Raw genomic sequence first — 22,582 nt, forward strand, 5'->3', positions numbered from 1 at the left:
AACGGCTTTTGGGAATTGAGATGACTTTTGTGTGAGATGTTGGGACTGATTTGAGGAAATAATGAAGCCTTAATGGCTGGAAAAAGTAAGAAATTTAGGGGAAGTGCTGCCCGATTTTCTAGGCCGTTTGGTTCTTTTAAGTTGGATTTGCCTTTTGGTAGAAATGAAAGGGCTTTTGGGTTGTTAAACCTAGGTCTTCATGTTATCTTTTTATTCCCAAAAATCATGTTTTGTACCCTTGCATTTGTAATTATTTGGCGAGGCATACGACTAGTAGTCGAGCCTCATGTGCATTTTGTTTACTCGATTATGGATGTGAAACCTTTAATTGGTTTATTTTGATTATTTTAGGGGTTTTTGGCGATTAAGGCCAATCTGAAGTAAAAACTTTTGAAGTTGAATCGGTGAGTGTACCACTCCCCTCCATTGCTGTTTAACTTGATTTCTGCTCTGCAATCTGTTTATTTGTTCGAGACGAGGGTGTACTTTATCACACTCGTTCTCTTGTCTGTTCATATGCCAATTTACTCTGCAAAATTTGAATCTGTTATCTGTGTCTACATCTGTTCGGATTTCTATGACCTATGAGCTCAATCCTGTGGTTAAGTTATTCGAGTCGGGCCGGCAAGGGCCTGGACGATTAGATAACGAACCACGGTAGTCTGTTCGGGGATTTTGGGTATTGAGACCCTTGATTCCGGGTATACTCGAGTATTACCATTTATGTTCGAATACGGTGAGCGGGCCCGGTAAAGGGGTGTTTGGTGGACGGAATTCGGTGCGAAGTGAGGTCTACGGACGCGTTGGTTCTATATACGTTGACGGAGAGTCAACCGGTTTGGATCAAGTACAATAGCTGGAAATTTGGCTCCTGAGAGCCACCTGTATCCTTCTGATTTGAATCATTAGTTACTTTACTTTACATCTGGCATGTGTATCTGATTTGTTAAATGTGAAATGCCATGATTTTCTGCTATATGTTTGGTACCTCATTGAGCGCAAGCTCACCCCTTTCTGTTCCTTTTTGTTTTCCTTACAGGAAAATAAATACTTTTGGACTGGATTTGACGAATGGTTGCCGAATTGAGTTAGTTAGACATATCTTTTGTATAGCTCATTGATTTAAACCCTAAATATACTTTTGGGTCCGTTTCTCTTTTGGATTTGGCAAACCGTACATGTATCCACTTTTGAATCACTTTGGTATGCCCTTTGGGTTGTATATGCTAACTTTTGAGATGTAAATATTTGCTTGATGTTTGGTTGGGTTTTGCCATGTCGGTTCCTATTCATGGCCGACTTCGATTTCGTTTTGTTTTATTATGGGATTTTGACTTGTCTATGCGCGTTGTACGGTCCGGAACGTATTCGATCGCTCTAATCTGAACCGTTAGTCCTGGCGAGAGCTGGGCAGGCGGTCCACCGAACCCTTTGGTTCGCCTTAGGGTGAGGTGGGGCTGTCATAGTTGGTATCAGAGCCTGCTTCGCGTGGTCTCTGCGCGGAGCGAGCCTGGACTAAGTGGTGGATAGGTATGAAGGATTAAGTGCTCGTTTGAGCCTAAGCTCTGAATTGTGAATGTTATAGGCTTTAAATTTTCTTGTGGTATGTGAGGACCATAGATAGGTACGTCTGGTAGGAATTTCGATTTTTGATGATTTACTCTTGGGACTGGCCAGCTCGAGAGGTGAATTGTCTTATTTCGGATTCTTGTGCCTGAGTACTCCAGAGTTGAGGCGGTGTTCGTAGGTGAGAGTTACATTTTGGGAACATGAATAGGATTTGTTTGACTGGAATGAGTACAAGAGATTATTGGATATCTCGTTTGCATAGTAAGTGACGTGAGGGATCGGACGGGGTTATTTTAATTGGGTCTGGGACTATATCGCCTTTACACTTGATTTGCTTTGATACCGCTATGACATAACAGTGGTTTGAGTATTGTGCATAGGATTATCTGTCTAATTTGGCATGTATTGGTGTATTTGATTAACCGTTTTCTTGATACATGGTGTGTTATATGTGTATATGTCATTGGTGTAATTGGTGTGCTAGAATATGATTACTTTTGTCACTTTACTGTATTTATGCGTTGAATTACCTTGGGGAAAGGGGAAAAAGAAAAGGGAGGAAAAAAATATATATATATATATATGAGGAGAGGTAGTCGTGGACGTGGTCATGGCCGTGGAACTAAGCGAGGCCAAGAATCAAGAGAAGAAAAGGGAAACAATAGCTGGACAAGGACCGAGAGTGCCACTTGTACTTAGGAATGTATTATGACCCATTGTTTTGCCCGACAGGCTAGCATCCGAGTTCCAGCACTTCCGTAAGATGACACATTGGGTTGATCCGTATCAGGAAATTTCGGTTCTCCGAGATGAAATAGAGGTTCAAAGGAGGCTGACCGGGTACTGGGAAGGGCGATGGAAGCAAGAATATTCAGAGAAACTTGAGCTCTTACACCAAAACATGGAGTTAAAGAGGAAATACGAAGAGATTTCCAAGGAGACCGTAGCAATGGCACAAGGTAATACTTCTAGGGGGACTCCAGAGGAAGCTCAAAAGATAGGAAGTGCAAGGCCACAACTGAAGATCTTCCATGCAAAGAAAAAGGGTAAAGCTGGAAGGCCATTTGCTAAGAGGGGCCGTGGATCGGGTGGTGTGACAAATTGTAGTTATTGCAGAAAATCCAATCATATTGAAGTAGATTGTTGGTTAAAGTGGAGGAGATGTCTGTGTTGTGGGAGCGCCGAGCATCTGATTGCTAATTGCCCGGGTTTAGTGCCCGAAAAGAAGGGAACCCAGCAGCCAACCAAGACCGACCCTGGACCGTCAAGTGGAGAAGGGACTGGAATGAAGAACCTCGTTTCTTCTGACTCTGACGACGAAGAAGGTACAGGCCATTGGTTACTTTAACTTTGGAAGGTAAAATTTCGAGGGCGAAATTCTTTTAAGGGGGAGAGAGTGCGAGAACCCGTAATTTGCATTTTCTCGGTTTTTGCATTTTTCATGGCTTGTTTTCTACACTTTTGTATCCGGAAATTTTCTAGATAAATTTTATGAGTAAATATAGTTTTTAGATGATTTTCCTAGTATCGAATAGATTTTGAGAAATTAAGAGCGTATACCGGACGTGGGACCCACTAGTGCGAAAAGTTCGGAAAATTTCGGCCAACTAGATTAAGTTTTGGATACTGGAATTATTTTATCGGGTGTTAAGAGATAATTAGAGGATACCTAGATGGACTATCATTGGAGAGACAAAAGGATAGAGTTGCATTAAAAGGGTGACAAGTGTCACCTTCCTATTCAACCTTGACTTGACCATTATTTCTTACCTTTACTAATACTCAATTTTGACCCAAAAAGCACCTAAATTTCTGCAAGCTTGGCCGACTCTCTCTCTCTCAAGAAAGAAGGAAAACTCTTCAAGTTTTAGCTCCAATCTTGCTCAAGTTGAACCATCCAACCATTTGATCTTGCAATTACTCCATAAAACCCCTCCACTTAGTGATTGTGAAGTGATTGGTGAAGTTATTTGGAAGGTTAAGGTGACCCATAGCTCTCTCTCTCTTGTTTTAAAGGTAAGTCATGAAGAACCACCCTCCTCCCTTATTTGATGCTTAAATCATGCTTAGTGGTTGTATAAGATGCAAATTTATGGATTAAATCTTGAGTTTTGGTTGAGTTGGTGAAGTTTTATTATTTTTGGGGATTTTTCTGTTTTAATATAAGCATGATTGTATGGCTATGTATGATGATTGGAAATGATGTTTAATGATTCTAGAAGGTGGAAAAAGTGGAAGATTACAATTAATTTCTGTTTTGGAAGAAATCTGGAAAATTAGGGTTCTTGGTTCTTCATTCTGTCCGAAATTTTAGGTCATAGATAGAGGCTGAATTGGCCTTACCTCAAAACATGAAAGTTGTAGGGAATAACATTTTAGAGGTGCCTACAAAATTTCAGGTCAATCGGAGTAGTGTAGAGTGAGAAAAGTCGAAATTACTATTGCTGTTCTGGTTTACCCGAAATTGGGATTTGCGACTGTAATTGGTTGTTTTGGCTGGAATTGCTTCCAAATTAGTTGTTGAGGCCTTCTGATGAAATTTATCCCTGTTTCTTAGCTTTCAAATGGTGTTGGAATTTCTGGATTTGGACTTGTAGAGCCTGAGTTATGATGTTTCCGCTAGAATACGTTTTGGTGAATCTGTTTTACGTTGTTGATGAAGTATCTTGCATTTTTGACCTGTTTGCACTCAAAACTGGGTTGAGTGACCTTCTGTGATGTTGTAGCCCTGTCTTTTAGCTTCGAAATGGTGGGTCTTTCACCCTCATCCGATAATCGTAGTGCATTTGGTGCTATTACCGCAAAGTAAAGTCAAAACCTGTTTTTTTCAGGGCCAAAGTTAATTGCATGTCCGAAATTTCTGGTTTTCTTTAATGTTTGTATATGTTTATGGAACCCTATTGGGGTCATACTTGGCATTGGTTTATGACTCGTTATCGAGTCTCCTTGTACTTGTTTGCATGTTTTAGGGCTTGCTTTCATTCCGGTCTTTTCCTAGCTAACTTTTGTACTTGTACTACTTTGAGCCTCGTGAACGGCTTTTGGGAATTGATATGACTTTTGTGTGAGATGTTGGGACTGATTTGAGGAAATAATGAAGCCTTAATGGCTGGAAAAAGTAAGAAATTTAGGGGAAGTGCTGCCCGATTTTCTAGGCCGTTTGGTTCTTTTAAGTTGGATTTGCCTTTTGGTAGAAATGAAAGGGCTTTTGGGTTGTTGAACCTAGGTCTTCATGTTATCTTTTTATTCCCAAAAATCATGTTTTGTACCCTTGCATTTGTAATTATTTGGTGAGGCATACGACTAGTAGTCGAGCCTCATGTGCATTTTGTTTACTCGATTATGGATGTGAAACCTTCAATTGGTTTATTTTGGTTATTTTAGGGTTTTTTGGCGATTAAGGCCAATCTGAAGTAAAAACTTTTGAAGTTGAATCGGTGAGTGTACCACTCCCCTCCATTGCTGTTTAACTTGATTTCTGCTCTGCAATCTGTTTATTTGTTCGAGACGAGGGTGTACTTTATCACACTCGTTCTCTTGTCTGTTCATATGCCAATTTACTCTGCAAAATTTGAATCTGTTATCTGTGTCTGCATCTGTTCGGATTTCTATGACTTATGAGCTCAATCCTGTGGCTAAGTTATTCGAGTCGGGCCGGCAAGGACCTGGACGATTAGATAACGAACCACGGTAGTCTGTTCGGGGATTTTGGGTATTGAGACCCTTGATTCCGGGTATACTCGAGTATTACCATTTATGTTCGAATACGGTGAGCGGGCCCGGTAAAGGGGTGTTTGGTGGACGGAATTCGGTGCGAAGTGAGGTCTACGGACGCATTGGTTCTATATACGTTGACGGAGAGTCAACCGGTTTGGATCAAGTACAATAGCTGGAAATTTGCTCCTGAGAGCCACCTGTATCCTTCTGATTTGAATCATTAGTTACTTTACTTTACATCTGGCATGTGTATCTGATTTGTTAAATGTGAAATGCCATAATTTTCTGCTATATGTTTGGTACCTCATTGAGCACAAGCTCACCCCTTTCTGTTCCTTTTTGTTTTCCTTACAGGAAAATAAATACTTTTGGACTGGATTTGATGAATGGTTGTCGAATTGAGCTAGTTAGACATATCTTTTGTATAGCTCATTGATTTAAACCCTAAATATACTTTTGGGTCCGTTTCTCTTTTGGATTTGGCAAAACGTACATGTATCCACTTTTGAATCACTTTGGTATGCCCTTTGGGTTGTATATGCTAACTTTTGAGATGTAAATATTTGCTTGACGTTTGGTTGGGTTTTGCCATGTCGGTTCCTATTCATGGCCGACTCCGATTTCGTTTTGTTTTATTCTGGGATTTTGACTTGTCTATGCGCGTTGTACGGTCCGGAACGTATTCGATCGCTCTAATCTGAACCGTTAGTCCTGGCGAGAGCTGGGCAGGCGGTCCACCGAACCCTTTGGTTCGCCTTAGGGTGAGGTGGGGCTGTCACAAGTTGATCGTGCAGTCATAATCTTCTAAGAATTCCATCCAACGACGTTGTCTCATATTCAACTCCTTTTAGGAAAAGAGGTATTTAAGGCTCTTGTGATCGGAATAAACTTCAAAGGTTACCCCATACAGGTAGTGTCTCTACTTTTTCAGAGCAAAGACAACTGCGGCTAACTCCAAATCATGAGTGGGATAGTTTTGCTCGTGGGTCTTCAATTTCCTAGAGGCAAAGGCTATCGTGTTCTTATTTTGCATCAATACATACCCTAAGCCTTCCTTCGAAGCATCGGTGTACACAATGAAACTGTCCTTACCGTTAGGCAAGGCCAGAACAGGAGCCATAGTTAACCTTTTCTTCAACTCTTGAAAGCTCTGCTCACATCGGGCATCCCACAGAAACTGGTTACTTTTCTTTGTCAAATTAGTTAAAGGACTGGCAAGTTTTGAGAAATCCTTAATAAATCGCCGATAGTAACCTGCCAACCCTAAAAGTTTCGAATCTCAGTCGGACTCTCAGGTCTCTTCCACTCGGTCACTGCCTCTACCTTCGCCGGATCTACTGCAATCCCCTCCTTCGAAATTACATGACCTAAGATGGAAACCTTCTCCAGCCAAAACTCACACTTACTAAATTTGGCGTATAATTGGTGATCCCTTAGGGTTTGCAAGACTAATTTTAGGTGCTGCACATGCTCCTCCCGGGTTTTCGAGTAGACCAAAATGTCATCGATAAACACAATGACAAATTGGTCCAGGTAGGGTTTGAAAACTCAATGCATCAAGTCCATAAAAGCGGCAGGGGCATTGGTTAGTCCAAAGGGCATCACGGCAAATTCGAACTGCCCATACCTAGAATTGAAGGCAGTTTTAGGCACATCTTCTTTTCGGATCAATAATTGGTAGTACCCCTGTCGAAGGTCCAGTTTTGAAAAGACCACGGCACCTTGCAATTGGTCAAACAGCTCATGAATGTGGGGTAGTGGGTACTTATTCTTAACGGTTACGTTGTTCAACCCTCGGTAATCGATACATAATCTCAAGGTCCCGTCCTTCTTTTTAACAAAGAGAACGGGTGCTCCTAAGGAGATCCACTCTCACGGATAAAACCCCGCTCTAAAAGGTCTTGCAACTGCAACTTCAACTCCTTAAGTTCAGCAGGTGCCATACGGTATGGGATCTTAGAGATAGGTGAAGTCCCTGGTAACAAGTTAATCTCAAATTCTATCTCTCTTTGCGGTGGTAGATTCACTAGCTCATCGGAAAACACGTCCGAATATTCGCCCACTACTGGAACATCTTCTATGTTTAACTTATCAGTGGGAGTGTTGATGAGAAAGGCTAAGAACCCTCGTGCCCCTCTACTCAAAAGTTTCCTAGTCCGAATACCCGAAACCATTGCAGACGAGGCTAAACTGCCCCTCACATCTAACTTTATGGTCGCCTCCCCCGGAATACGAAATTCCATTATTTTCCTTTTACAGTCAAGTTGGGCATCGTACCTAACTAACCAGTCCATGCCCAGAATCACATCATACCCCTTAATAGCCAAACTTATCAAATTCCCAGTAACTTCCTCTCTCCTACCCAGATTTCACAGTTTACATACATTTTGCTAGTAACCAAACACTGGTCCCCCGTAGGCGTACTTACTTCCAGTTCGTAGGGCAGGTTTACAGGGGTTATATTAATTCCACACATAAATGCAGGGTTAACAAAGGAATGGGTGGCACCGGGGTCTATCAAAATCCTAGCTAGACGGTGGAAGACAGGAATCATACCTTCCACCACCTCCGCCGAATCAGGGACAGGACGTTGCTCGATAGAGTACACTCGGGCAGGCACTTTCGGTTTCGTCACTTCCACCTTTGATTGCGCTGAAGTCGCCTTAGAAGATTGTGTGATCCCTCTCGCCTCTCGGGGTTGAACTGGACAACTGGCTATCTGGTGCTCCGCGCTCCCACAGCGTAAGCACTTCTTCTCCTTTCTCCAGCAGAACCCACACGGGCCACGAGAAATAGTGGCGGAGCTCCCTTGTGAGGCACTCTTCTGTTGGCCTCGTCCCGTCTAACCACCTCTTGGCGGTGTCCCTCTTGTCGTACCCGGAACTTGTCCTCCTCCAGCTCCACGGCCAAATTTGGGAGGGGTACTCTTATCCCCCTGCGTAGAACTACCTCCGAAAAACCCACGTTTCCTCACTTGAAAATTCCAAACTTGAAGCCTTGCATTCTCGGCTCGCAAAGCCTTATCCACCACATCACTGAAAGTGTTAATCTGGGTCACGGCTAAATACTTTTGGATTTCCACATTTAGCCCCTGAATGAAATGTCGTACCCTTCTTTGTTCAGTCATAATAAGTTCAGGGGCAAACTTGGCTAATCGGGTAAACTGGCTTTCGTATTCAGCCACGGATTGGGTGCCCTGGCGAAGTCGGATGAACTCGTCCTCCTTCTTTTCTTGGATCAAGGGCGGAAAGTACTTGGCGTTAAATTCTCTTACAAAGTTCACCCACGTTCTGGGTGTCTGCTCTCTCTCCCACTTGGTTCGAATAACATTCCACCAAGAGTGAGCGACCCATTCTAATTGGAAAACCGCAAAAGTAACCTACTTCTCTTCGGAGTAATGTAAGGCCGCAAAGATGTCCACCACCTTCTCCAACCATCTTTCAGCCACATCGGGATCGGGCCCTCCAAGAAACTTTGGTGAGGATAACTTTTGGAACCTTTCAAGAGCTCGATCCTCACTTTCTACGTGATTCCCAGGGTTTTCGGGATTCCCGACAGGTGGGTTAGGGTTGTGGCCCTGTTGTTGCACCACATGGGCCAGCAAGTCGGTCATTTTCTGCATAGCGGCAGCTATCTGGACATTTGGATCTACCCTAGGTTCAGGGTTTGGTCCAGTCGAGGTTTCCGCAGTGCCTCTATCAGAAGGTTGCCTATTTCCACGTCCACGGCCTCGTCCACTACGAGTGCCCTCCATGGTTCAAGTCACTCTAAGGTCGAGACACGTAATAACAATTAAAGAACCATACGGGCATAAACTTATAAACATCGGCAAATAATCAAAATAACACACAAGACATATATACACATAGAATATTCATACATAGATGTTGCAAGCAGTCATACAAAAGCAGTCGGTCAAGGACATACAAAAGAAATCCCATGCAACAAAAGGGGTCCTCCAAAAGATTATATACAAAGTTAGGCCAAAACAACTAACTAAGTGCTTATCCTAACTATTCCCTTCGTGGGATCAAAAGTGGTTCAAAAGAGCTCTAACCGAGCTCCCTATGGAGGCCACAGACTCTCCCCCCTGGCTAGAACTAGGGGTACTCCCTTCGCCAGGTGTACTACTACTAGGAGCCACTACTTGCGCATTGGCACCAATCACACATTGGATTAGCGCCTCGCACTCGTTAATAATGCCTCCGGAACGGTCTCTAACCTCCCGGACGACATTAGTAAGGCGGGTGTTCACCACCTGCAACTGTTCCCTCAGAGCATTCGATCGCTCCTGCTCCATAACTATGTCTTCTTGGAGCTCTCCAATCCGATCAGCCTGCATCCTTAGGACGCCCCTCAGTCTAAGCGCCTCAGTGTGATCCCTCGTGGCGGCACTCCTAAGTCTCCTTCGCTCGTCTAGCACCTCCAAGATCACATGGTCAGCATAAGAGTAATACTGGCAATGCCTGCAGCGGTGGGTCCGGCTGGCAGTGTACCAAAGCCGGATCGGACCTCCCGGCCTCTCCTGGTAATCAATAACTGGTGGCCGCCTCTGAGGTGGCTCACCTCCACCCTGTCCACTCGTACCGGCCATAACCTACAAAGATAACAAAAGGGTTGTTATCTTAGACAACGTAAGCATAATCGCACCTAACAGTACCTTAACACTTCCCTCACAGGTCCTGAGGAATAAAATTTCAAACTTGCCTAGGTCACTTCTAACCTAGGCTCAGATACCAACTGTGACAGCCCCACCTTCCCCTAGGGCGTACCAAAGGGGTTAGCGAACTGCCTGCCCAACTCTCGCCAGGACTACTAAAACGGTCGTATATAATCTAAAATGTTTCGAAAAATATTACCGCGCTCAAGCGATTTAAAACCCATAAAATGGGAAACAAAAATTGAAATCGCAAATGAATAGTGACCGCCACGTCACTATCCAACCAGAATCCAATCAAATGTAGATGTCACCATACACCTCAGAGAAACATTCCCAAACCAAATAGGATACATGAACAGGGTTTAACAGTGTTATACACATACGTTTGTAATTTACAAATCAAAAGGAAGATATTTAGATCAAAGTACATTTAGGGTTTTTCCAACCATCGAGGAGCTTTACAAAAGAATATATTCAAACTATATGAAAACTAGCTCAACTCGTGCTTCAAAACAATATAGTCCCCCAACAGTTATTGATATCCCTGTAAGGAAAACAAAGTAACGAGGGTGAGCTTAAACTCGTGAGGTACCAACAAGACACACCAGTAAACACCTTTTATCACATAATGATCCCAAAGCTCATAAACAAAACAAGTCAATAAAAGGATACAATTGGCTCTCAAGAGCCACTTTCCACTTGCCGCACTTGATCTCCAACCCGTTGACACTCCGTCAACCTTTGAAGAGAAGAACATCCCGTAGATCCCCACTTTACTCCGTATCCCTTCCACCGCTCACTCCCTTACCGAGTCCGAACACCTCACAATAACAGAGAGGGTAATACTCGAGTATACCATAAGGTCGAGGAGTTAACACTCCACTCGACTGCAGTGAACCCAAGGTCCCTTATCGATTCGCCCAAGCCCTTGCCGGCTCGATTCGATTAAAGACCAATGGGGTATGAGCTCAGATAGCACAGTTAAGTTGTCGGGCAAAGCCCTCAGCCATGTCAAATCACACATGTAGACAATTTCACATTTGACAGTAACAGTAATATAGATAAGAGATCGAGAGCGATAAAGTACACTCTCGTCTCATTCAAGCCATTCAAGTTCACATAACAAGTATACATAATCATTTAAGCATTACACCATATAATGGTACACTCACCAAGGTAAGTAAGTAAGTAAATTCACAAGTTAGCTTCAGGCGTAGGCGTCGAATCACGGGCACGACCTATACAACAAGAATATTCCAATTAAGACTCGAATACGAGTCAAAGAAAATCCACACACTACCAAAAATAAGGCCCAATAGAATGTATAAGTGCATAACCAAACTAGGGAGAGTCCGGAAATGAAGTTTATGCCCTAAAATCAAAAGATAGTTTTGACGTCATTTAGCGGAACAGGCACAACTAGAGTAACACTTATCGGATTGTCGCGCCCCATTTTTAATAAATAAATAAATGGTTTAAAAAGTGAATTTTTTATTTACAAAGAAAATGAAGAAAAATATGGGTCTAAATGGGACTTGAAAATGCGACGATTTGACCCAAAATATAGTTTAAAAAGGGTTTTTTGAATGAAAAATGGAGTCGCCACTTGGTATAGAGTTAAGGTGTACCAAATCACCTAAAAAATGAATTTTTAAAGAAAAAAGTAGAAAATCCTTTTTAAACGACTCCAAGTCTACGAAAATCAGAGAAAAAGATTCGGGAGTCACATTTGAAGAAAGGGAAGGCAAGGATCAGAATCCAAGGCACCCTTTCAACCTAGCCAAGGCTAGTTGCGTAATTTAGTCAAAGATTTTCTTATTTTAACCTAAAGATTTATCACATTTGGATGTACTATATGAATGCAAACCCTAGGCCTAAGAGGGTATCGGGGGTCGAAATTTCTCTTCAAAGCTCAATTGATGCCAATCATATTAATTGTGATGCCCAATGTGGACTATTCGAAGAAGTCACGAATAATGCAAAAATATGAGACTCTAAGAAAAGAAAAATAATTATACAAATATACATGTCTCAAAGGAGTGCATCATGTCGGGTACGGGGGACTAATGTTCGTGACTCAATTTTTCCTTTAATAGAGGGAATACGAGCGTGCTAAGACTAGAAAAGTCAAACTCGTCCATATCCCATACTCAAGGGGTTATCCCTAACCTAATCAAGCAAAATGTACTAATTTACCCCTAATTTCCTAAATGAGATGTAAATCTAAATGTTACATATACATGGGGGTAAGGGATATTTTATTAGGGGAAGTATTATGTGAAAATGATAAAGATCGTAAAAATAGAAAAATATGCATGACATGTAATGTAATCATACAAACATGATCTAGCGAAGGAGATCCCTAGAGGGTCTAGCGTTGGACTAGCCCATATTTCTACTTCCTCACTAGCATTGGACAAGTGAGAAATCGGACAGGGGAACCACAACTAGCGTTGGACTAGTGTGGTATCGAGAAATGGATCACAACTAGCGTTGGACTAGTGTGATAACATGTCACATATTAATTACAAATAAATTAATCATATAAAGTTTTAATTAAAAGCATGTAAACACATATATCACATAAACACATAATCATGATATCTAGATGCAAGACCCTAAGAAAGCGGTAACACATAGCACATAAGCATGCAAAACACACAAAGCAAACAAGCCCTAACTATTACATTTGAGGAGGGGCCTACTACAATCTAAAAGGGGAATACGAAATGAAATAATAAATACCTAACTATTACAAATTTAGCATTTAAATGCCTTTCAAAATGACCAAAATTGAACTAAAAATAAATATACAAAACTAGAACCAATAAAGCAAATAAATGAAATAAATACTAAAAAGAACATTCAAGAGGCATGCAATTGATCACTTAAAGTCACATAAGGCACGTAGGGTCAAATAAAGTCAAGAACACGAGATAGGGTATACCTCCCTGGAGTTGGGGCCCTAATGGAGTGAAATTACTTATTTACCCTCCAAAATAAAAGAAAAGGTCAAGGCATCACAAATAATCATATAAACACGAAATTGAATCATTGAGAGCATTTAAATAACTAAAACAGTCCATATTCACAAAATTAGGATCCAATTGAAAGGAAAAGAAAGTTCAAGGGGGGCCAATTTGATTGGTTTTTCTAATTACTCGAGCCATAGTGAAACCAGGGGAGACTTGAGGGGCCAAAGTGTATTTTCCTTTTGTTTCATGCATGCAAAATACGTAGAAGGTTCAAGCTTTTGCAACAAATTTTATGATGAAGCTTTATGCAACTTCCAGCCGCGGTTTTCTTTTCAATTCATCATCTCAAGCAATCCACAGTTCAATAACTCAAACCACTAATACAACACAATCACTAAACATTCATCTCATTTTTCACCATAAAAAGTCCTCATGTTTAAGCACAAAATCATGTAAATCAAATTCAAAGAGAGCTTCTGCAATACTTTGCTCTTATGCTTTTAGCAACCGAAACAAAACCCAAACGCACAGCTTGTTTTCAAAATTCTGATTCCAAACCCAAACACACAGCTTTAAACTAGGCGTAAACTACATACTCACCACCATCCAAACAGGTAGAAACTTTAGAAAGATCTCATGCAAAATTCTGGAAAAACATGCAAACACTTGAAGAACAAAAGCTGCCGCAACTTTCTCCATTTCTTATTTGAGCAATCAGGATTAGCGTTATTCATTTTATCCTAAACAAGGTAATTTACACAATCAAACCATTCTGGTGAGGCAGACAAATGAATCCAAATCACAAACCAAAATAGGTAGCCTTACTTGGTTATGACATAATACAAGAGACCGAGAATGAGGAACATCAAAACTACACTTTGCTTGCTAGTTTCTGGTTTAAAGAGAATTTTTCTTTTGTAAAAGGAAAATATGTCCATTACACACCCACTACACCATGCTATACCCAAAGTAAAAGGCAGGACAAACGTAACCTAGAGATGGCAAATAAAATCCCAGAAAGTTTAAGCAAAATGGAAACTTCAGCAACCCCAGAGGAAAGAGACTTTGCGGCAACTTCCTTCTCACCATTTCAGCATGCACATGACACATTCTATGAGCTCCAATGGAGCATGTAGGTACATGAACTAATGCCCCAAAACTCAAACCCGACTCACTTAGGACCATACAGCCAAAAATCATGATATAAAACATAGTTCCAATGACTACCTTCCCCGAAAAAAATTCCACAAACAAAACGTTTACCCATCTAACATTAGCAACAAAACATTGACTAATGTACCAAGCCTGATGAACTAAGGCTTCTGGAAACAGACTACACATAACAGAGGTGACACAAAACAATCTTGTCGACATCAGAAAATGAAAACTTCAACGAATCAAAAGGAAAAAACAAGAACTGCTGCAACAAGCTGAAAGCTTTAAACTTGTTGCAGTTTTTTTTTTTTTTGCAAAGACTTCATGCGATGATGAAATATCATGCCGTAAATACACGCTAAGGCCATCATTTTCATAGCAAACAACTTATTTGACATCAAATTCAAGAAGCGAATCATCACCAAACAGATTCCAAGTTATAACACGGCTGAAAAGCACGCAGACAGCACAAGATTTCACAATTTTTCTTAATCTGATGAGGTATGAGTGGAAAATAAAAATAAGGTTACCTTTAACACCAGGAAACACCAGTGAAACGCGAAGAATCCGAGGATGGCAAGATTCGAATCTCAGTGAAGAAAACGCAAGCTTGATATTCTGGTTCTGGGTTTCTCCTTCTACTCTTGGTTCTCCTCTCCTAACTTCACCTGAAACCCCTTTCTTTCTGATTTCTTTCTCGCTTCAAACACCCAAAATCTCTCTCCCAGTTTTTCTCTCTACCACAGTTCTCTCGTTTCTCTCTCGCTCGCCTCCCAGAAATTTCTCCCTTGCCGTTCCTCATTCAGCCGTCCCCTCCTCTGTTTACTCTCTCTCTCGGTTGTTCTCTCTACCAACCCTCTGAAACCCATGCAATTTTTGCTAGACCCTTGCTCCATGTTTTTCTTTTGCTTCCGGTCTTTCTTCTGCCCTTGCTTGGTTTCCGTCTCCCTCTCGGTTCTCTCTCTATCTCACACTCTATCTCTCCTCTCAGCCGCCAACTTTCTTGCTTCATTAGCCCTCAAGACCTTCTGCTCTCAGCCGTCACGCACTCCTCTATATCCGTCCCCAGATCCCCCCGTAGCACTCCTCCATAGCCTCTCTCTGGTTTTGTTACTCCGCTTTTCTTCCTTTGCTCTCAGCCGTAGCTCTTAGTCTCTCATCAGCCGTCCACTTCATTTTTCTTTTTTCTTTCTCCCTGTAGCTAGTTTCTTCTTTTTCTTTTTCCTCAACCATCCCTCGCTCCTCAGATTTTCCTTCCCTAGCCGTCAGCTCCACTCCCCCTTTCCTGTTCTCTTTCCTTCCTCAAACCCTAGCCGCCTCCTTTTTCTATTTTTGTTTCCCCCCCTGGTTTCTTTCTTTCTCAGCCCAGCTGATACGAACTCGACCCAACAAGACCTGTCTTGAAGAACCGAATCGATCAGGCAGCGGAAGGATCTATCTTGATCAGGTTATGGATACAAAGATGGAAAAACCTTACGACCTCTCTAATCCCCGAGATTGCGAACAATCTTGATATTATCTCAACCCACAAACTAACGGATTAGGAACCAAAGGTGTTGGTAGAATGGCGCCACAATTCAACGTGATCTTGAATTGATAAGCCAAAACTTGAACAAAGGAGATACAACTCACTTTGTATCAAGGAACGCTCCCAAAGGAACAAGAAAGAGAAAACTCTCAATTTTTATTCATCTCATCATTGTCTCCCCGAATAGTTAAATAAAGTTGGCTATTTATAGCCTTACAAGACTCAAAACCCTAATCTAAATTGGAAACAATACAAGTTTCCTTATTTGACTTGACTTCTAAACTTGACACAATTTCCTAAACAAATTTGGAAGCAATTAACTGCTTTCCTAAAACTCTAATTCAACTAGAATAGGAACTAACTAATTCAAATTGGCTTAACTATGGTCAACATGACCTTAGCCTTTATTCCCTAATTCAAGCAACTTACTTAACTCTCAATTTGGAAATCAATCAAGATATCAATCAAGATTTGGAAATCAATCAAGATACCAATCAAGATTTGGAAGCCAATTAAAATTTGGAAAATTTGGATCTTCAATCCCGATTGCACCATCAACCATCATTGGAATGTGAGGACTTGTAAAATGAAAGGAATCCATGCAAATCTTCATGTTCTCATCACCAGCCGTCAGCTCCTCTCTCCCCAGTCCCTGTCACGACCCCATTTTCCCCTAAGGTGAACCAGAGGGGTCAACGGGCCGCCTGCCCAGCTCTCGCCGGGACTCAGTCGATCACTACAGTCCTCAAACAAATACAAGATAAAATCTCCAATATAAATCAAATATTCCAACATTTACATATCAAAAGCGAAGCGTCCACGCTTCCACTGCGCCACTCTGATCTTTGGTCGCAATTATGATACAGGAGGAAGTCCAAAACTTGACTATTACACATCCAATCAATTCTAAACGTTCAATACCATCCCAATATGAATGATTACACAAAAGGAAATCCAAGTTCAATCCATACATGAGATAATCCATGAATAAACACTACAAGCCACTCCTTCGCCTTGAGCCCTGTGGAGGGGAATAAAACATTTTTGGGGTGAGCTAGAAGCTCAGCGAGTAACCAACAAAATCAGTTATCAAATCAGTTTCACAATCAATCATTTCAATAATGTCATGATTCAGTAATCAAATGTCCGTTTAGTGCTCTCGTGAGCCGGTGAAATCATAGCACTTGAACACCCAACGCTCAAATATTTCATTTAACATTAACTCACGAACTCACGAAAATGGGAGCAACATTGGTGCTCCAGATAACCATGAACATGAACCATAAACAAGGTGGAGACGTTGGTGTCCAGCACAAGACTTTCCCAGAACTCATTGAAGCCAAATCATGTCATGAATTCACATGCAAGCACGCATGATATGCAATCGAATAATTAATGCAAGAAACATTTCACAAGTACTTTGGAAATAGTTTAGGGTCACTCACCTCCACGGTTCTGAAACTATCCATCATATATCGTTGCCTTACTCAAATCCAAGTCTTAGATCACAAACTCAATGCAAACGAGTTCCTTCAAAGTTCGGACAGCACTTCCCCTGAATTTACTAACTTTTCCAGCCATCACGGCTTCATTATTTCCTCATTCCAACCCAAAGGTACACACACAACAACAAGTTCATCCAATAACCATTCAGCAAGCTCCAAGTGGTACTAGTACAAATCAAGCTAAGGAAAAGTTTAGAAAGGAAAGTTAAGCTCAAAACCAGAAAAATAGTTTTGACGTCATTTTGCGGTAATGGTACCAACGGCGCTACGATTGTCGGATGAAGGTACAAGATACACCGTTTCGAAGCTAAAAGACAGGGCTACAACATTACAGAAGGTCACTCAACCCAGTTTTGAGTGCAAACAGGTCAAAAATGCAGAATACCAAACCAGAACCGTAATTGCAGGTTCCCAAATCACACAAAACTGTAATCAGTCCAAGTCAGTCTATACAGGTTCAAATGCATTGATTCCAAAGGAATATGATAGCTAAGACATCAAGCTACATTTCATCAGAAGACACCAACATCCAAATCCAAAGCCATTCCAGTCAAAACAGACAATTACAAGTGCAGTTCGCACATTCTGATCACCCAGAACAGTAACAGTAAAAACGCCATAACTCACTCTACCCTACTCCAAATGCCCTGAAATTTTGCAGGCACTTCAAACTCATCAATACCTACAACTTTCATGTTTTGAGAAAAGGCCAATTCGGCCTCCATCTAGGACCTAAAATTTCGGACAGAATGTTCAACCAAGAACCCTAATTTTCCAGAAATTCTTCCAAATTCAAAATTGATTGCATTTATCAACAATTCACACCTACAAGAGTCATTTTAAACCATTACCATTCATCATACAAGACCACAACATCCCATTCATATTAAACCAGCAAATTCATCATAAAATGGAAAAGTTCACCAAAACTCTTCAAATCAAGAAATAAATCATATGTTCCATTACTCAAGCTACTTCTGATACGAAATATGGGCCGCTTATGGGCCATGTTTTGGGCTGCAAGAGATTGAATTTTTTAGTAATAGTTAGTAGTTTATTTTCTAGATTTCTATTTTATTTGCTATGAATAAATTCGGTCCAAGACCTCATGTTGAGTTGGATCCGATTTATAGAGTCTAGGCTCACTATAACTTAAGTTGGTTAATTAGCTTTTATTGGGTTATGTTGGGCCAGCTTAAAGCCTTCATTGGATCAATTATAAGCTGACCATTAGATAGTGGATTTGAGTAGTGGAATCGGGCCAAAGGCCTAGCCTAGCCGAGTTAGGGTTTTGTCTTGTAAGGCTATATATAGCCTAGGTTTTCATTCATTAGGAAAAAATTCAGATTTTATAAGATATATGTGAGTTATTTCACTCTCTCTTGCCTCAAGAGAATTTCCTTTGAATACTTGAGAATTAATCTCAAGTTGTTCATCGAACTTATCAATCAAGTAGTCTCCTTGATTGTGGCGTTCTTCTATCCATACTTTTGGTTCACTAAATTTGCTAGTCGTGGGTTAAGGAATCTCCTTAGTTCGTGGCTCGTGATTATAGAAGGGTCAAAGTTCCGCCAATCATCCCAACTTGGTGTTCGTCTAGATCCGTCTCACATCAGTTGGTATTCAGAGCTAGTCGACGACATCAAGTATATCCCGTTGAGTTTGTTCGTAAGCTTCCTAGTCAATTTTATTTTGCAAATCTGGTCGTGTCTCTCTTTGTGTCAAGTCCGATTGTTATTACAAAAAAAAAAAAAAAAAAATACTGTAGCACCGTACTGTTCATCGATACTGTAGCGATACTGTTCACCGCGCGCACTGTAGCGATACTGTTCATCGCTACTGTAGCGACACTGTTCATCCCGAAAAAAAACTTTTGTTCATAACTTGTGTTTCTTTCTTATTTTGGTGTCTTGTTATATTGTTCTTGAAGTTTTGTGTTGGTTTAGAGTAAAAAAAAAAAAAAAAAAAATCCAGCCGCTAGGGTTTCCTTGGGCGCAAGTTTCTTGCCAAATCTGTCCAAACTTTAGTTTATTCCACCAAGTTGTTTTAATTAATTTCCTAAACTGATTTTGTGGTTGAACTTGTTTGGGGTTGGAATCTTGGAGAGGGACTACCATAATCTAGGGTTTCTTGAGTTTCTTGAAACTAATCTTGAAGTCTTGAAACTTTGATACATGTCTTGATAATTATTGGAGGATTGAAGGAGAACATTGGATTGACATTAAATTCTGGAATTCTACCCAAAAAAAACAGCCGAGTAATTGTGTGTTCTTAGAGTCAAAAAAAAAAAAAACAAACAGAAAAAGGAAAAGAGAAAAGGCATTCGGGTAGCAAACAACAAAGAAGGAAGCCGCACTTTTATTTGCCAAATTCTGTCTTGTTGCACTTGTTCCAACAAACCAGAAAATTACATCAAGAAAAGACTACTCAAAAGTTTTGACCAACCTCCTCTTGAAAATCTTGCACACCTTGAGCCTTGATCACTTGTATCACCCGTTGAGTTTTTTGAGGATCTTGACCATCTTGATTCTTGAAGATTTGCACCTCCCTACGTATAAACAGTTTCTTGTACGTCCTTGCATCCATACGGGGCTTTCTTGGCTTAGGAGTAAACCTCTTGGGAGTTTCTTGAGCAGGCCGCTTGGGGTATTCTTGGGTGACGTTGCTTGTGTCATCTTGTGAAGCCATTGTTTAGCACCAAGCGTCAAAACTGTCCTTGTGTGGAGCAAAGAGGGGAGGGCCGAATTGTTGTTCTTGAGGGAGAGTAAGGGACGAAAATTTTGAGGGGATTTAAGAAGAGGCAATTCTGGAAAATTTTGGGGTTAGGAAGCTACCAAATCTGGAAAAATTTTTAGGAAATTCCAGCCGACTTTGAGGGGAATTTAAAAAGACAAGAAATCTGGAATTTTTTTCGTGGAAGCTATTCTGATTTGATAAGGTAACAAATCTGGAAATTTTCAGCGGTTAGGAAGCTACCAAATTCTGTTTTGCAGCCGACTTTGGAAGGTTTAAAAGGAGCAGAAATCTGGAAATTTTTTTAGCTACCAAATTCTGATTTGTTATAGCCGACTTTAGGAAGGTTTTTGGAGAGGGAATCTGGAAAAATTTTGGTAATAATTCTGTTTGGTTAGCCGACTTTAAGGAAATTTCCAAATAAGTCCAACACCTAACTTGTTTCCAAAAATCAATTGGGCAATTAAGTAAAGCACTTGGGAACTCCATCATCGTACTTGGACTTTCTTTTTCTTTGTACATCAATTTTTTCCTCTTCCATTCCTTATTCATTACTTGAGCTTTCCATTTCTACTTTTTGTTTCCTTGTTCCTTTGATACAATTGGGAGCTATATTGATTAAAGTTTGATTGAACTTCCTTGAGAAAATTTCTGATTTCTTCAAAGGAAACAAACAAGTGGTTTGAGAAGTGAATTGGTGAGAGCATTAGAGTGCCATACACACTTGAGTGAAAACACGAGAGGAGTGAAACACGTAAGGGAGCGAGTGAGGACTGTTTTACTAATTTTTGTTGAGTTTTGCAGGTAATAAAAGTATGAGACAAACGAATGCTCAACTGGAGCTCCACCATCTTGTGCCTAAAGGAGTAAATACTGTGGCATTACGTGAGATAACTGAGCAATTGGAAATCATCAAAGCTCAAAAAAATGATTGGTTTTATACACGTTGCCATATCAAGGATAAAGTTTGCAGCTTAGCCATTGATAAGGGTTGTGAAGTTAATCTCGCAAGTACTGTCTTGGTTGAGAAATTGAATCTTCCAACCATTGATCATCTTCGCCCTTACAAGTTGCAAAGTGATAGTGGTGATATTTGGATTACTAAGCACACACTTGTTCCTTTTCGTATTGGTCAATACGTGGATGAGGTGTTGTGTGATGTGGTTCCCATTCAAGTGACGCATGTGCTGTTGGGACAATGGTGGATGTTTAATCGAGAAGTCAAATATGATGGATATACTAATAAGTATTCCTTCACATTTAATGGCCGTCGTACCAGGCTTGTGTCGCTTAACTCTAAGCAACTTTGTATTGATCTAGCATACATGAAGAGTGAGCATGAGCGTTATAGTATGAAGAAAGAGCTGGAGGAGAGAATTGTGACTGAAGAGGTAAAATTCGAGGGAGTTGAAAAGGAGAAAGAGGTTGAGAATAATGAGGGGAAAAAGTCAGCTACTGAGCATGAAAAAGAGCTTAAAAATTCTAAGAGTAAGCTGATTGTGAGAAAGGATGTGAGATCATATGTTTTTTCTAACGATCTTGACTCTACTTTGTTTAGTGTTTCTACTTTTATGCAGGTTAAGCAAGGAAAAATTGAGTTGATCTTGGCATGTTCTATGCCTAAATCCATTGGTGAATATCAAACTTTTCATGGAGTTTGCACCTTAAGTGTTGTCTCTCTTTATCATCCACTGATGTTCAACGTCAACCATGAGCCTGATTTGCTTGTTGGGAGGAATAATGAAGTTTCAAAGGGAGTTTCTTCACTTGAAACTTGTTATACATTTCCTTCTTATTTTGTTGGTGACAATCCTTTCCTCATTGGTCCAAATTCTGATTCCTTTCAACCTGGTTTTATTCTTCAATTTGAGGGTTCAAAAGCTACCTATCTCGATCTTGTTCCATTTGTGCAAGATAGGTCATACCCACAACAACTTGCAATGAATTTTATAACTTTGCACAATCATGTCCGAGACTTTTCTAACCTGATTGAGCATCACTATGATGATCCTTATCTTGTGAATGTGAATGGTAAGCTGTCAAGTGATTTTATACCTACAAATCCTAATCGTGTGATTTATTGTGTAGGTCCAAATTCGACCATTCATGACACAATGCTGATTAGAGAGTTTTGGAGTGGTTGGAGTAAAGCCTTGAGTTTCCCATGGCGGATTGTGAGCATTTTCAAGCTAACCAAGAGACATGTGCAGCGAATTACAATAATCACGACGTATGCAAGTATCATCCATTCTAAGAGAGCCAATATGTGGAGATTTGAAGTTTCATACTGCCAACTCTTGTAGTACCATTCATTTCCAAACACGATTTGAGGACAAATCTTTTTTTAAGAGGAGGGGAATGATACGAAATATGGGCCGCTTATGGGCCATGTTTTGGGCTGCAAGAGATTGAATTTTTTAGTAATAGTTAGTAGTTTATTTTCTAGATTTCTATTTTATTTGCTATGAATAAATTCGGTCCAAGACCTCATGTTGAGTTGGATCCGATTTATAGAGTCTAGGCTCACTATAACTTAAGTTGGTTAATTAGCTTTTATTGGGTTATGTTGGGCCAACTTAAAGCCTTCATTGGATCAATTATAAGCTGACCATTAGATAGTGGATTTGAGTAGTGGAATCGGGCCAAAGGCCTAGCCTAGCCGAGTTAGGGTTTTGTCTTGTAAGGCTATATATAGCCTAGGTTTTCATTCATTAGGAAAAAATTCAGATTTTATAAGATA

At 40.6% G+C, this 22,582-nt stretch overlaps 1 protein-coding gene across 1 annotated transcript; it reads right to left on the minus strand.

Moving 5' to 3' along the window:
• Window positions 1-7,142: 7,142 nt before the first annotated feature.
• Window positions 7,143-7,580, minus strand: LOC140012682 (uncharacterized). Its single transcript, XM_072060963.1, has one exon. It carries the CDS (start codon window positions 7,578-7,580, stop codon window positions 7,143-7,145), a length of 438 nt encoding a protein of 145 aa, XP_071917064.1.
• Between the last annotated feature and the right edge of the window lie 15,002 nt (window positions 7,581-22,582).

Source organism: Coffea arabica, chromosome 8e (assembly GCF_036785885.1).
Source record: "Coffea arabica cultivar ET-39 chromosome 8e, Coffea Arabica ET-39 HiFi, whole genome shotgun sequence".
NCBI lineage: Eukaryota > Viridiplantae > Streptophyta > Magnoliopsida > Gentianales > Rubiaceae > Coffea > Coffea arabica.

Coding starts and splice junctions, on each gene's coding strand:
- LOC140012682 (XM_072060963.1), bottom strand. CDS start 7,580: ATGGACTGGTTAGTTAGGTACGATGCCCAACTTGACTGTAAAAGGAAA.